The sequence below is a fragment of the Trichoplusia ni genome, chromosome 13 (genome assembly GCF_003590095.1).
Source record: "Trichoplusia ni isolate ovarian cell line Hi5 chromosome 13, tn1, whole genome shotgun sequence".
Taxonomy (NCBI): Eukaryota; Metazoa; Arthropoda; class Insecta; order Lepidoptera; family Noctuidae; genus Trichoplusia; species Trichoplusia ni.
The window spans coordinates 9,173,950-9,189,644 of record NC_039490.1 but is presented as its reverse complement, the minus strand read 5'-3'; the positions used below and the strand labels follow the sequence as shown (position 1 = coordinate 9,189,644).

General features: G+C 36.9%; 1 protein-coding gene across 2 annotated transcripts; it reads left to right on the top strand.

Annotated features, from left to right (window-relative positions):
- The first annotated feature begins 3,356 nt into the window (after positions 1–3,356).
- Positions 3,357–15,182, top strand: LOC113499904. 2 transcript variants are annotated; one of them, XM_026880505.1, is made up of 13 exons: positions 3,357–3,566; positions 5,320–5,440; positions 6,052–6,147; positions 6,618–6,752; positions 7,475–7,631; positions 8,456–8,511; positions 8,929–9,103; positions 9,812–9,880; positions 10,244–10,330; positions 10,866–11,083; positions 12,763–12,910; positions 13,337–13,596; positions 14,462–15,180. In XM_026880505.1, exons 1-13 carry the CDS (start codon positions 3,485–3,487, stop codon positions 14,577–14,579), a joined length of 1,722 nt encoding a protein of 573 aa, XP_026736306.1. In that variant the 5' UTR covers positions 3,357–3,484; the 3' UTR covers positions 14,580–15,180. The 2 variants fall into 2 exon arrangements, with proteins under 2 accessions (XP_026736306.1, XP_026736305.1); XM_026880504.1 differs by lacking the exons at positions 3,357–3,566; positions 5,320–5,440 and having other exon boundaries at positions 5,983–6,147; positions 8,959–9,103; positions 14,462–15,182.
- Positions 15,183–15,695: the final 513 nt, after the last annotated feature.

The window sequence follows — 15,695 nt, the reverse complement described above, 5'->3', positions numbered from 1 at the left end:
CTAACACAAAAAAATACTTTTCGTGTTAATACTAAGCACATTATATTGAAATCAGTTAATTGTATGAAGAACGGCGTTACTTAAGTAATGACGTATGATGCGCGGGATCGAATTACATTCGTCAGAATTCGATGAAATTTGAGAACTCGACACTTAAATGGAAGCTGTCCGCTTCCGGGCACTGGCCTTTACTATCGTACGCTAAAATGAGAATTTATTTAACATACTAATTAGAAAAAATGAGGAGCTCGTGGCCAACCGCGTCAAGCTTATATCTTGATACGCGTGGTGAGCAAACCCGTAGTACATCATTTTGTTCTATTGTCTATAGTATTAGCAGCGTAGCAGAAATAGGTTTCAGATTTAACACCTTTTTGGGTTACATTATCGCAATTTTCTTATGGAACCCTAATATTTTTCAAAATAAAATATAGCCTATGTTCAGCGGGGATAATGTAGCTTCTCAACATTGAAAGATTTTTTTAAATCGGTCCAGTAGTTCCGAAGCCTATTCGTGTCAAACAAACAATCAAATCTTTCCTCTTTATAATATTAGTATAGGTAAGCTTGACGCGGTTGGTTCGTAGATGGGTGACCATCTTATCATAACGAGTTCATCCGTGTTTCGGAAGGCGCGTCATATTGTGGCTCCCGGCTGGTATTCATACATCTTGGACAGTCGTTACAGGTAGTCAGAAGCTAGAAAGTCTGACAGCCAGTATAACTAAGGGGTATCGTGTTGCCCAGGTAACTGGGTTGAGGAGGTCAGATAGGCAGTCGCTCCTTGTAAAACACTTGTACGGTAAGACGCTCAATCCGGTTAGACTGGAAGCTGACCCCAACATAGTAGGGAAAAGGCTAGGCCGATGATTACATACCTAGTCCTCATCCCTATGCTTATATAGAATCATGCTGCGACTAATAGGAGTGAAGATACAATGGAAAATGTAGTAAAAACAGGGCAGGTATAAATCATAACTTATATCTTCTAACCACGCGGAAGAAGTCGCGGGCAACAGCTAGTAATTGTATATTTTTAGATAGTCTGATGTAGCGTTTTATAATAGAGGTCTATACTTCAATGTAACAAAAAAAATCGTGTTCATTTTGTAGAGTCAGCATCTGATTTGCTGAAAATGTTTAATAAGTAAATCGCTTATCAATACAAACATTGTAATTGGAAATGTGTCAGTCTGTCAAGCATATAGTAATTTTGTGAAAAAATATACCATATGAGACAATATGGAATGAAAAAATATCTTGTTCGATCATTTTTGCTATAGTTTTTTTCTTTTTTGAACGACTCTCACTCTAAGGAATTAATCCTCGTATCGCGGGGTATTCACCAATATAAGATTCACATGCACACAGACACCCAGACCCAGAACAAGTATTCGTGGATCACACCAACGCTTATTCTACGCGGGGATCGAACCCGCGACACGTTGCGGACTTGGTTTGGCATGATGACCTCAACTACTCGGCAATCCATGCAGTCGTTGACTATTAAAAAAATTAAATTAAAAATGCGGACAACATCACATACATTGTTCTGAACCCAAAGTAAGTTGCTTAAGCACTTGTGTTATGGAATTCAGATACAACGAAGGTACCACAAACACCCTATGGCCACTATGGCCCAGTGGTTTATTTTTTGATAGCCACTTTGAACGACGCGGCGTGCCGTGGGTTGGATCCCAGCGTAGGACAATGCTTGTCCTGAGTCTGGGTGTCCGAGCATGTGATTTGAATGTTTGAGAAGCCACTGCGATACAAGGTTTAAATCACTTTGTGCGAGAGTCGTTCTCTGAAATAAAATAATATTTCAAATACGTGTGCTAAGAACGAATCGTTTTATTCTTGCAGGCTTGAACTGATACTAAAAAGTTAGTCCCAATTCTAGACTGACTGATATGAGAGTTCATTTTTCCTTTTCTACTTGTATGACATGAAGTTTAGCTTCTTTCACATAAATAAATATTCCATTCTATTTTTAGATAGATTAAGGTAAATCTGTTTCTAACTCATCACTTCAGTAGGTATTTCCTAAGCTACAAAGATCACGTGATAAGCATTTAAAGGCGTCAACTATTTTTGATTGAATCCTTCTTTTTCAGTAGGCCGGATACCGCTCTCGAGAGTGTAAATAGAAAACAATGCTATTGTTCCGATACCGAGGAGAGTCGAGAACAAAATCGATACGGTTGGTGAAAAAAAATACCAATTAACAAGTTATGACCAATAAGTAAAAGAATAAATTAAAATTTTAATAAACCTCCATCATTGTAAGATTTGACAGTTGTCAAACCCTTTAATTTGATATCCATGTTTAGAAAGAATGTGCGATGAAACGACCGCCATTTTGTGGACGCCATTGTGGATTGCCATCAAAGATAATTAAAAAAAAACTATATTAAAATTAGTTCATCCGTTCTAGAGATTTAATGCCACATTCAGATACAAAAACGCGCGTTTAAATTTATAAAATCCAGTTTACTTCAAGCACAATGAAAGCATACGCTAATAATCCAAAATTAATTCCCATGATAATCTTTCTGATTTATACAAAAAAGGAATACTTAGAAGCTTTGCTTTAGCAACACTTTGTACTGCTTCCATTGGTGTTGGCTAAAGTCAGAGCATCACCTATGATCCTTATGGGGTTATATTTTTGTCATGGTCAAAATAAAAAATCATTTCTTTTAAATATTGCAGAAGAAAGTTCTATAGAAAATTAAGCCATAATAGATCTAATGACTCTAGGTACGCCGTCCTAAAATGTCCTATGGCGAAAAATAAGCATGATACTCTATTGAAGTGGGTACAGATGCTTGGAAAACCAGTTGTAGTCAGATAAGACGGAGCCTGGTTTGTTATTTGGGGGTTTCAACACAGCAAGTCGAATTCTTGGGTTTCCTTTGAGAGGCTTGACACTGCTGGTACTGGAGAAAGTCAGACTATAAGACAACGATTGGTGTTTTAAAGTTAACTTTAAGATTACATAACTGTACTGAATAAATTGGTGTGGTGGTCGACTGTAGATGCCAGGGAAATCGAATATGGATTGTCCCAATTTTCCACATGATGAAAGGAAAAAAAAAGGATGAAAGGTAAAATCCTCCTTAAAACATCTTTTATCCTCTTGTTTTTGCCCAATTTCTCCACCTGGGACTATCTTTATAACTCGTGATTTGATTATTATTGACCATTGATCATTTTGGACATTATTTGAAAGATATTTAGATTAAACCACTGTCTCCAAGTATCCTTACAGACACTTTTTGCCAACACCCAAACTGGAGACTTATCACGTATATATACCGATCGGCATCCAAAAAAAAAAGACAAAAAAAAACAGATTTTCCCTATTTTTTCTTTTACGAATATCTGTTGAAGTGTACGCTTGTGAATTGCAAGCAGTTTTGAATTGGCGATCATTTGATTACATCGTGTTTTGTAGCGCAGTCAATGATTTGGTGCTGAAATGGTGCTTTTTGTACTGGCGCTCCTGGCCGCGGCGTCTGCAGGTCCAACGACAGACAACAAAGAGACGTATAAGGACCAATGTAAGAATAAATCTGTGTATTTGTTTTGTTAGCTTTTTTTGAGGATTCAAGGATGGTTGGACCTAAAAACGGTGGTATTAGTTGTCATTTTTGAGCATAAATAATGTCGTCGTGATTAATTTAATTGAATCAGATTAGAGGGGAAAATTTTGGTTTTGGTCATTTTTGTGCAGTTTAAAACAAATAAAATTTATAAGCGCTTTAATTTTCACTTGAGTTGTCTTTATATTTATCGATAAAATAGGTCTACATACCAAGTATTATATTGGATTTTACAATCTGTTCTAAACACAATAGCTGTTTAGATAATTTAATAGTTTCGTTAAATAAATACAGTGGTTACTTTGACAGTCAGCTGAAAAAAATGAAACGTGTACAGAAAAATTTCGCTCCATTTTTTTCTAACGTCTTTTTGTTTCAAAAGCCTTGTTTACATGTTTAAAAATTAAACGTATTTATCCGTGGGAAAGAAATAAAAAATCAAATTACCCTACCTTAGGTATGGTTCTAAGCGCCCGAAAAGACTCGGGTCCATTGTTTACTGTTTATGCTTCTCCAATCATTACAATTGCTATGTTTTTAAACAATTCCTTAAGGCACGTGTTTTTACGCGAATAAAAAGATTTGATCTCTTTGGACTGGCATACTTGAGATGTTGCTGCGTTCTTGTGACATCAGTCGATACTTCAGTCTCGCAAACCCGCCTTCAGCCAGGCTAATAAAGAGACTTGTTTAAAAAAATCCGTATTCGAATAAGGACCGGGCGCCTGGTCTTTTTATACGAACGACTGTAGATTTTACAGATAGTTTTTTTTTTATTGAATCGAAGTTTTAAAAAATGAGTTTTATTTTAATTTTTATTAGTGTCATGTTGTTTGTCAAAGGATCGTTACAAGCAAGCGCTTTCAAAGGAAGTTAGTTGTTTTTTATTTTATTGTCCTTTTTGTTTTTTTTTTAGTTTCTGTTGTTTTAATTGTTCTTTTATTTTATAGTTATTATATGGTCACATTATTTTATAGCTTTCAATTTTTCTGTAATTACTAATTTTCAGTTAAAATCTTATCATTATCCAGGTGTCTTGTTATACCAGTGTTGGGCATGTGTTACTAGTAACAGCATTCTGGCAAACCTTTTCATATTTTTGTAACGAATAAGAATTTTACAGAATTGCTTTTAAAAAAACTTCAGCCTTTTTTCTTTGACGTGTTCAAGAATACTTTTAGCTAAATGTCGCTCTTAGAAGTCCATCCGGAATCCAAGTGGAGTATTGGAACAAATAGACATACCATTCTGTCCTTGCATAGGATTTTTAATTTAAACTGAGTTTTTTTACTTTTGACTTTAACACGGGATGTAGGTTTGATCCTAAGGTACGCAAGAACCAATGTGATTTTTGTTTTAAGTTTTATATACTTTCTAAATTATTTTAAGACATCGCTGATTCAATAAATGCTGTTGGAAGATATCGTGGTTTACAAATATTGGGATATGTGATCGCTAACCCGCAGTCAGCTAGCGTGATATTAATGCTTAAATTATTTCCCTGTATGAGAAGAGGCTCATGCTACATGCCCAGCTGTGGGCAACCTTCGGGCTGTTATAATAATACATGCCATGTTGCCACAATGTGCGGTATTCCGACTCAGGAGGATTTTCTACTGAAAACCTTAAGATACATCAGTGCATTTCTAATCCTTTAATTTTAATTGTCCTTAAATTTCAGCTGTTTCTAATGCTTAATACTGGTCCTCAGACTGTACGGACCCCAGGACCATGCGGAAGCACGCCGCCTACACGGAGTGGGCGGACGCCTACTCCTGCACCAGGCATCGCTGCCAACCCGGAGGAAGGAACCTAGCCATATATACTGTTGGGTGGGTATTCAATAATCTAATACAGAAAATTATCATTTCACGGTGTAGGGAATTACTCCTAAACGGCTCGACCGATTCTTATGAAATTTTGTGTGTATATTGGGTAGGTCTGAGATTTGGACAACATCTATTGTTAATCACCCCATTTCTTTTATAAACTAGAACTGATTAGTATTGCAAAACATCATCATCATCATTCCCCTGCCCTTATCCCAATTATTATTTGGGGTCGGCGCAACATGTCATCTTCTTCCATACATTCCTATCGGCCGTCATCTCACAAGAAATTGCATAACAACAATTGATATTTTTCATCTCCCCATTTATTTCATTAGCTAAAATTCATTAGTAGTAAACAACGATTTCTGAGACAGCTAGTATATGAAGACGAAGTAATCTGGTTGGGGTATCCCGAAATGCACTGTCATTGCATGTCTTGTTCAATTTTGCAAACAAGGCTAGCGAAACTGCCACGTTGAATGGCAATGATTACTCTGTGCGAGGATCCTTTTTTTCACATTTTGAATGCAGTTCGCTAACAATGTCTTTCCCTTGATTTAAAACATCAATTTCTTATAACTTTTATAACTGTTTGAATATTTTTCTGACAGCTGCAAGCGAGTGGAGGCTCCAGAGTCGGCTATCGAGTGTGAGGAGGTGGTGGAGGATACCAACATGCAGTTCCCATTCTGCTGCACACGACTGAGGTAGGGAGAGTTCAGGTTTAGCATACTTTACCGGTTGGACCTTGTTATCATGAAACATTTCTACGATCACTAAGGTTAATAAATAACGTTAAAGTGCACGGAAAGTTTAGTTGATGATTGTAAAAAGAATCTCGGATTATTGTTAATATTTTGAGGGAAATTAAAGGTATTTGCTTTATCAAGAAGATTCTGACGTTGCCGTAAATTAAGAAAAAAAATGTTTATGTTTAGAAATTTTAGGCTGTAAGAAAACAAGTTTTGGACATTTATTTAATTTTGGTCAACTCATAATTTTTGTTAGGAAAGCCAAATGGTTTTTTTAGGAAATTTGCTCATGTGTTGTTACAGACGCTTCACTTATTTTAAATTTGATCAAGATCTGTTAGACACTTTATTATTTTTCAATAACTTGCCTACCCATAATTTTGTCTCAAAAGACCAAAAAACTAATTCCTCCACTTCATTCCCAGATGTCTAGTAGTAGTCAGGGGCGAGGTGTGGACGCGTGTCCTCGGCCAGCCCTGGGAGGTGCTCCCCGCCGCGCCCTGGAGCCACATGTACAAGATGAAGAAGCCACCGCCTGCAGACACTACATTTCTCCCGAAGTAAGTTGGTTAGGGAAGAATGGAGAACATAAAAGTATAAAGAAAGAAGAAGAAAGCATTTCTTCGCGTTGATGACGCATGTAGTACACAAAACAGAGCTCTTAAACTACTGAACTATCGGAATTTATTTGCTGTGTGATTTTCATCGCTCCTTACATACTGTCAAATATAAAAGAAGTATTAAAATCAATGAAGGCTTGACATGCTACAAAGTAAATGTTTATCGATTAAGGAACAACTACATTTTTACGACACTTAATATTGGAGGCACCATCTGCAGTTAACTCCTATCAACTCATGGTGATGAGTATGACTCATAGCGATAGTGAAAATTACAAAATCATCAAAACTAACCGAACAGCTTTGTTCCCATTACCCTCACGCCCAAAAAACATTAAATAATACACCAATCAAAACTATCACTTTTTTTACGGGCTTCGGAAATCATCAAATGACTCCTTTGGCTTTCGGTTGAGTATGGTTCCTTCTTTTACCCTCCATGTAAGGGGGCCACGGCACACGGACAATTCTGCTGCCCCGGCAGGAAAGCTATCACTTAAAAGTCTAATTCGACGATCCCCGTGTAAAACAAGTATTTGTGTGATCCACTAATGCTTGTTCTGTGTCTGGATATCTTTCCGTGCACGTGACTTGTATAATGTTTGTGAAACCCGTCGTTTCGAGTGGTATTTTGTTTTTTAACTCAAGAATTAACTCCTCAGAACCAGCGACCAAGGACCGATCTACGAGTTATCCGAACCAGAAAGTGACACGAACGGGCACGAGAAGGTACTTAGAGCCAGCAAGAAGACTGTCACGGACAGCACAGACTGTAACGATGTGGTCCCCAGAGCTAACGCCGCGCCTCCTGATATTGTGGTTAGCATGTCTGCTGTACACAACATATTGCTCCCATGTACATGATAACAGAAAGGTTATTTGAAAACAGTAGGGACCCTGTCGGGCACAGCAAGGTTTAGAGAGGAAGGTTAGGTATTTCTTGTCAAATGATAGTCATGTGGGAAGAAAAAGCATCTTAACGCTAATAATTTAAACTCAGGCTGATTGCCACGATAACTTTTTTAAAGTGGATAAACAACGTTCAAATATATGGATATGACATTTAGTTTTGGTAAGTCACGTGAGTTTGACGTGTCATCTGTACGCATTCAAGCGTTGCTGCAATCACATAATAGGGCAATATGGGGAATCCTTCCATTAAAAATTATGAGTGCACAACTTAGAAAACTGTGGCCCGCTTGGTAACGTTTTAGATGTTCCTAGACGTTTTGGGCAACAATGGCTCAGTTTTAGAATGGCTCAAATGTTGTCTTTAACTAATTATATGCTAAACTTTGTCAGGGTTTTTTACTAAGCGTAAGACAAAAAAGTATAAATCAATTAACTCAACCTATGTTGGACCTCTGCTGGACATAGACCTTATTAAATGATGTAACGGTTTACTCACGCGTATTTATCGGGGTAGCCCGAATAGTTTCGGACCGTTACATCATTTAATAATGAATCATTCTCACGATAGTTACTATCAAAAGGACATAGACCTCCTTAAGTTAGCGTAACTTACGACCCGTTCCTCATCCTTCCGCGACCAGTCCGAGCCAGCCTCCTTTTTTAAATGCCGGTTTAAGAACCCTAATTTCCAAATGCCTGAAAACCAAGATTCAGAATGATTTGTATTACAGATAGCGCTGTCAACGAATAATGAGATAAAGGAACGAAAGAAGAGCGAATCATCAAGGTGAGTTCATTTTTCTTGTACTTGTTTTGAGGGGTCAAAGCTTAATGTTTACTCAGTCCAAAAAATATTAGACACGTATATTTGCTTTATCTCGTAAAGAAAAAAATGAGGCCAATACAGTGATTTAAAATCTCGTGTGACATCATTTACCAGTACGGTTTTTACTAGCCCCGACTACTATCCATTTCATTATCTTAAACGCTTTTAGCTTTCTTACTTTTTGATGGTGTGTAAAATAAAAAAGACGTGTAGAATAGTTTTTGGAAATCTGTGTGATGACCAAACAGATTTCCATTATAAGATTTAGTCAAATATCCTATTGTAGAAAACTGTATTGTTAGAGTAGCACGCTCATAGTCCTGCGTATAGGTGCGTTGAACTATCTGTACACTATTTTTGTTCATTCGAGGATTGCAGGCGTTCTCAATCTAAACCTGAAAACTCCAGACACAAACGCGTGCGCAAGACAACGCCAAGCACTCCGCAGTACTTTGAGGAGGAGAGGGAAAGGGACAGAGATAGGGATAGAGAGAAGGACAGGAGAGACGGAGATGTACTCGAGATAGATGATATGCCTCTGTCTACGGAAAAAGTAAGTTTTGTTTCAAGTTCAAGTTTTGATAGTTGTTAATTTGTGTGTTACTTGTTCTCCATTGGATGTTTATGACATAGTGTAATATTTTTCGGTGTTTATTCCCAAATAAATCCGGAGAATCTGAAATTATCGCAGATGTGTGCTCTAAGTGTTCATGACAGTAAATTATTGAGTTTCATGAAAGTTTCAGACAGGTACTCCAGGCATATCATTAAATATTTTTTAACAGCTTCTAAACGTGTCAAAATAATTGATGTATTTTAAGAAGGTGTACCCAATGATCTTTAAGCCAATTGAACATAAAAAAAAAAGAAATTCCCGACGGTAAAAACTTAAACGACTTAAAAAAGCAATTTTGACAATTTCGGAAAGTATTTCCCCTTAAATACAAAACAATCTAATTTGAAATCGCTCATTGGTGAGCTATGACGACACAGACATATAGATAGGTCAAAGAAATCAAATTTATAACACCCCTCTTTTTGCGCTGAGGGTTTAAAAACTAAGCTATCATCTAAGTCTGTACCTCCTGATAGGGGAGTATCCCTGGAGTACATCGCATGTTCTTTTATTTTTAGGTACGTAAGTTATTACTATTCTCATGCCAAGTCACTACCGAGGTAGGTAGACTGGTCCAGACTGGCCATCCTCTGCCTTCCTCTATTCCCTTCTTTGCATGCTTTTTGAACATCATCTTCTTTGCAGCCAGCCGACTCGTCAGACGAAAGGTTTTACGCGAACAGTTATGCTGTGACACAGAAACCGATTTTAAGGGTAATTTTCTTAATTATTTTTTTGTTAAATTATAGATACTTAAGTGTTTTTATTAAATATTACAACGATTTACTCACTTAAATTGACATCATCAGTGACCTCAACTGTATCTGATCTATGATTAAAACAGCAGAAGTGTTAGTGTTTTTTTTGGCACTTGCAAATGGCTATCAAGGATTATGTTATTAAAATGACATTAGCTAACATGTATAAGATCGTACTCGTATCGTAACATAAGTAAGTAAAAAGGACGACTTCCCTTCTAGCAAATAATTACATCATTCTTTATGATAAATACTTGATAGCAGCGTTAAAGTGCGATCGAAATCAGGATTATTAAATAACTTTTTTTATGTTGAACAGAATGCTCACCACCAAGTAGCTTGGACGGAAATACCGCAGAACCAGTGGAATGAGCATGAGGGCATGGATGTGGAGAATAGAGTCAATGTGAGTAGAGATTCGGTCAAAAATATTTTGGTATTCGAACTTTTTAGAGCAACAAGGACCACGTGGTAGACCATGGCATCGATGGCGTGATGAGCTCTATTCCCACTTGAGGAATCAGAAGGACTAGCACTGGAGGAGGAAAGCTAGCAAGAGGAGAGGGTTTTTGCCCAGCAGTGGGACTACAATTTGGTCCAGGCCTTGGAGAATGTTTTTTGTTTGGGGATTTTAAGGAGGTAATTCCTCAAGAAAGAGGTTGATCACAATAAATAATCTCAGGTAATAAGTTATAGTTTTTTCCATAAAGGCAGGTAGGTTTTTATTGGAAGGGATTATGAATTCCGTAGAGAAAAGTACTTTGATTTTTTAAGACAAAAGATTTTTTAAGTCTGATTTATTAGCCGTTACTGCCCAATCCTTGGGAAAAAGCCCTGCTTCCACTTATACCAAATCTCTAATAGCCGCCTTATTAAATATCTCCCAAATCCTCACCACCAATTGAAGCAACAACATAATCTTAAACTCGACGTCTCCACAGGAACCCTCCTACCACCAGCCCGAATTCCCCCAACAGGATGACCCGAAACAAGCGACCCTCAGCATCTCCAAAGACGAGAAGCCGACGAACCTCCAAGCGCTAGTGGATGCCATAGGAACCAGGATGAGAGACATAGAAAACGTGGTACAGAGGATGAGTGAAAAGGTGCATCAGGTGAAGCCGCCAGGAGGCGGAGTGGATGGCAGCGTGGAGAAGAGGTGAGGAGACTTAGAGGATATTTTACAGTCCAGTTAAGAACAGTCCTTTTTTCGGTTGTGAAATTATCAAATGACTCCTTCTTTGGGTCGAGCGGAAGTGACAGACTCCTACTGACTAACCCACCCATGTTCCTTCCTTTGGTCGCCGTGTACCGGGGCCATGGTAATCCTTTCAGACAAACTTGCTGCCCCTCTAAACCATTCCTAACACTCATATGCAAGATCGATGCAACGATGACACTTGCGCTTGGCTATCATGCTGATATTTTCATTATCAAGTGGAAACAACAATCAACATTTTAGAAGGACGTTCAGCAAATTATTGTTCTTGCAGACAGAGCAGCCGTTAGTTATCCTTTAGAGTTGTTGTTACGAAAATTCTAAAGTAATGCTAACGATATCCTATGGCGATTTAGGTAATCACAGCCAGACTGATCTCTCCTTTGAGGACTAATTGATCATGTCAGATAGCTAATATTTAAAATATGGAAATCCGGAGCCGCTATGTCTAGGAAAAGGAAAGTTAGAAAAAAAAGGGCAAGTGGTTTCAGCTAATTAGGCTAACAATAGTTGACAGTGAAGTGGCGAAGGGTGAGCGAAACTAGGTGTAGTCCAATATAAATTGACCTCCAAAAAGTGCTACTTTGCTGCGTATTTTGAATAACTCACTTTTGTTTTTAAAAGGCGCAAGGAATAGTAAAAGACTACAACACTTTTGTCATACATCTTGAATTTAGCATATTGTAAGAAAGTTATCTTGCTTGCAAACCTGTTTATGCTGCATACTTTTGTTCTAATAAACGATCTTGAAGTTGTAGTACACCTCTGGATAGAGTAAGTAGTTAGTATAGTTTATATATATTTGGTGTGTCCAGAGCGGCAACAGAAGATCTGAAACGCAAGCATATACCTCAGCATCATGTTAGAGAAACGAAACGCCCTAATATAGATGGAATGAATTATAAAAGGTGAACAGAACTTGCCATCTTCTAAATGTCATTGTTACTAACAGCTTTTGTGCTAAATCTAGTAAATGTATAGCTATTGCCAAGAGGTCCGTTACAAATCGTAAAGTATGCGCATAGGCTAATTGCAAAGACCATGTTGAAAATGGTCCTATCCTCCATTTTTAATAGTTAGGCAACCTAATTCAGCTTCAATATGAGGCTTTAGATCTATGCTAATAGTTATTGGTGAGAAAAAAATCAGTCATAGAAGGCTATATTTTTCTGTATTTCGATTTAGTATAAAGTGTTTTTTAAGTATGGGCGAAAAACGATGTTTTTGTTTACTCGTTACTTTTGCACTGTGTCATTCGAACGAATTAATTACTCTATCTATTCACACACAGTCCACTGCTCCTGAAATTGGTATAATCAAATACTGACAGACATTTTCCCATAACCTCCCATTCCTTGACGCTAATAGGAATCCGTAGACTTCATTGAACTATAACTAACTTTTGTACATAATGACATTAGATTTATTGTGCACTAGTTTTTCACACATATATTCGAATATTTAGACTTCCTCGAACAATTGGAAATCAATATACCCAAATCGGTCTACCCGAAATTTTGCTTCATCAAGACTTGTCACCAGCACCTCTAGCAATAGCATAGGTATACCATAGCTAGGATTAGGGATGTCCTAGTCAACATAAATAATTTCTTTTAAAGGTTTACAGTTCGTAACCGAGGTAGCAAATATCTTCATAAGTCATCAGACAGTCAGACTGAACAACCGCTTTACATTGAAGACACTAATATGAATGGATATTTCAGTGATGCTAGCAACAGCGTACTGAGACGTGCTGGCGTGCCTAAGGTAATTATAACTAATTTGTTTATCTTTGACTTGATATTAAGTGTAACTTAATAAAGAAACGAAGAAAAGAGGTCCGCATTTTTCTGGGGTTCAATTGAAAATTTTTGGTGGTGGTTTTTGTGTAAGATTTTTGTTAAGACTGAGACAAGGATAATGCCCTGATAAGCCCTGTGCGTAGGACACAGGACTAAAGACGATATAATACACGGATAGTAGAGTGGTACAGGTCGCTACTCCAATATTCACTATGCGTGACGCGTTGAGGGTGTAATTCTTGTGTTGTTAATGTACGTTTTAATAGCCCATTTCTATTTCCCCCAACGCTTTTGTCTTGTAACTTCCCTATTCATTTATTCTTTGGCAAGATATCCTAGCGTTTTAGAGAATTCATTGCATAATGTACATGACAGCTTTGTTACCGATCAGGAACCTCCGCCGACTTACATGGCGCCAGTCGAAAATCGTCGCAAGTCACCAGCGCACATCGCACTAGTGACAGACAGCTCGGACGACGCGGAGAAAAAACGAAAAAAGCACACACACAAAAAACGAAGAAGCAAAAGCGGACACACACACAAAAAACATCGCTCGAAAGACGACAAACGGAAACATTTTAACAGATTAAGCTCAGTAGAAATGGATAAGAATGTGGTGTCCCTGGAGGATAGTAGTGCTATTGCCAGCAGGTAAAATTGTGCTAAAAACTCTTTGGTAAATGGCTGTGCATTTTTTACTGTGACAATTTTAATAAAATTAAAAAAGAAATATGTCATTCCAAGGACAGTTCACATTTGAAGTGACAGCTGTCGAAAAATTGGCGGGAAAGTAAAAATAATCGTCATTTTATACGTTACTTTTTTTGTTAAATGATTAAAATAAATCTAATTGAGATTATTCATTTTGTGCTAATTCAAGTTTGAAAATGTAATAAGTGCGACTAAGAATCCGCTCTTTAAATATTTGTCGGTAGTTTAAAATTTTCTATTTATGTTATTTTTAATATTGCAGTATTCGTTTTATTTGTCTTTGATACATAGTATTTTATAGCGGAGCGAACAGTGCCATACTTATGCCTAGATTTTTAAATGAATTAACCCATAATGATTACTATTAGCTCAATTAGTTTTTTTTAAAGACAGTCTAAAGCTTCTAGCGAAATGCCAATAGATAAAAACATAACGAGGATTAAATCAATAATATTTTGAAATAAAACTCCAATCTGCCCTAAAATGCTTAGCCATTTATTGATACTTTCTGTATTTAAGAACTGTGACTTTTTATAAACAATAAAGTCTTATTTAAATTGTTGTTTTATTATTTTTTTAGATTTAGCTATTTACTCATTCATTACGACATTACCAAAGCTTTTAAAACAAAATGGTGGTAGGCCTTTTTAGTAGGAAAATATATCTACGATTTTGATTGCGAAGTTACTTTTAATATCACTTTTAGAGGAACCAAAATGGCCGTCCTTCCAAGAGCTAATTTAATGTAATAAGTGCCTACTTATACAGATAGAAAATAAGTAATTGTAGTTTTATGTGTGTGCAGGCTCGAACTGGGTAGGAAGGGCCCAGGTAACTCATCACAAGAGTCACAACCCAGGAGAAAACGGAAAATGAATGGTAGATTCTATTGCCGACGTCGCGACCGCGTTCCGAAAGTTTAAAAAAAAAGTTATGCGTCAAAGTGATATCTTAACTTAAACTAATCGTGTGAAAGAAAGAGAAGGCGGACATAGTGTGTGCTCCTCTAACCAATTATCACTTCAAAAACTTTTAAGTAATACGAGCAAGAATCGCACAGATTGTACGTTCTTGAAGTCCGACCCTGTATTTGTACATAAATAGATAATAAAGTTATTGTTCTATAGAAAAAGACGCGAGTGTGGTATCTTGTCCTTAAACCATGGTATTAGCTGACCGGAGTTTTCCACCTGCACTGTATAGCTGAATAGATACAATAAAAATAATTACTGATGGACAATCTAAGAAGACAACATTATAACATAGTTACATGATGCAACGGTTTACTCACGCTTATATATCGGGATCGTTCGACTAGTATCAGACCCAACCGGAGTCCTTAATCATGAGCCGAAACGGCAGCGAGCGAGCAATTAGAACTGTTTTTGTTGCGTAAGTAAAAGGAAAGATGTTGACTGTAAAATATTATTAATATTCCACTATTTACCCAAAAGATGATGTAAATATATACCTGAAAGCGACTACTAGACAACAAAATAATAGATAGAAAAAGATATAAAATATAAGAAATGTTGACATTGTTATTACAATACCTAACTGAAAAGTGATGTTATAGGTGTTTTAAATAGGTCATTGTCAGGCTTAAATGTATTCAATAAGTAATGCTTAGATATTGCAAAAGTTCTTAAGTGCTTAGATGCATTTTATCGATAATTCATATTTTATCGACATATCTGCACGCTAAATCTATATTATTCGGTTGATCTAATGAATATCCTAAAGATTATGCAGAACGGAACTTGTCTTCGCAAGAAATATGTTGTTTAATATCAGTTTATTTGCAGAATATTATATCAACAGATTCAATTTCATATGCCAATACATAATACATCACCAACTCAAGTGAATTTGATATTTTTAGAACAGAAAGAGATGGCAAGCTGACAATTTGCATGAGAGTGACAGAGCTATGTATAGACTGTTGATGTGAAATGCAATGTAGTTTTTGCATTGAGTGAACATTTTTTATACTAGAGAACCTATAATGTATGACTGGAACGCGGTTTGGGTTGTCTAGT

Coding starts and splice junctions, on each gene's coding strand:
- LOC113499904 (XM_026880505.1), top strand. CDS start 3,485: ATGGTGCTTTTTGTACTGGCGCTCCTGGCCGCGGCGTCTGCAGGTCCA. Junction 11,084..12,762: donor GATGGCAGCGTGGAGAAGAG/GTGAGGAGACTT, acceptor TTTCTTTTAAAG/GTTTACAGTTCGTAACCGAG. Junction 12,911..13,336: donor GACGTGCTGGCGTGCCTAAG/GTAATTATAACT, acceptor GTTACCGATCAG/GAACCTCCGCCGACTTACAT.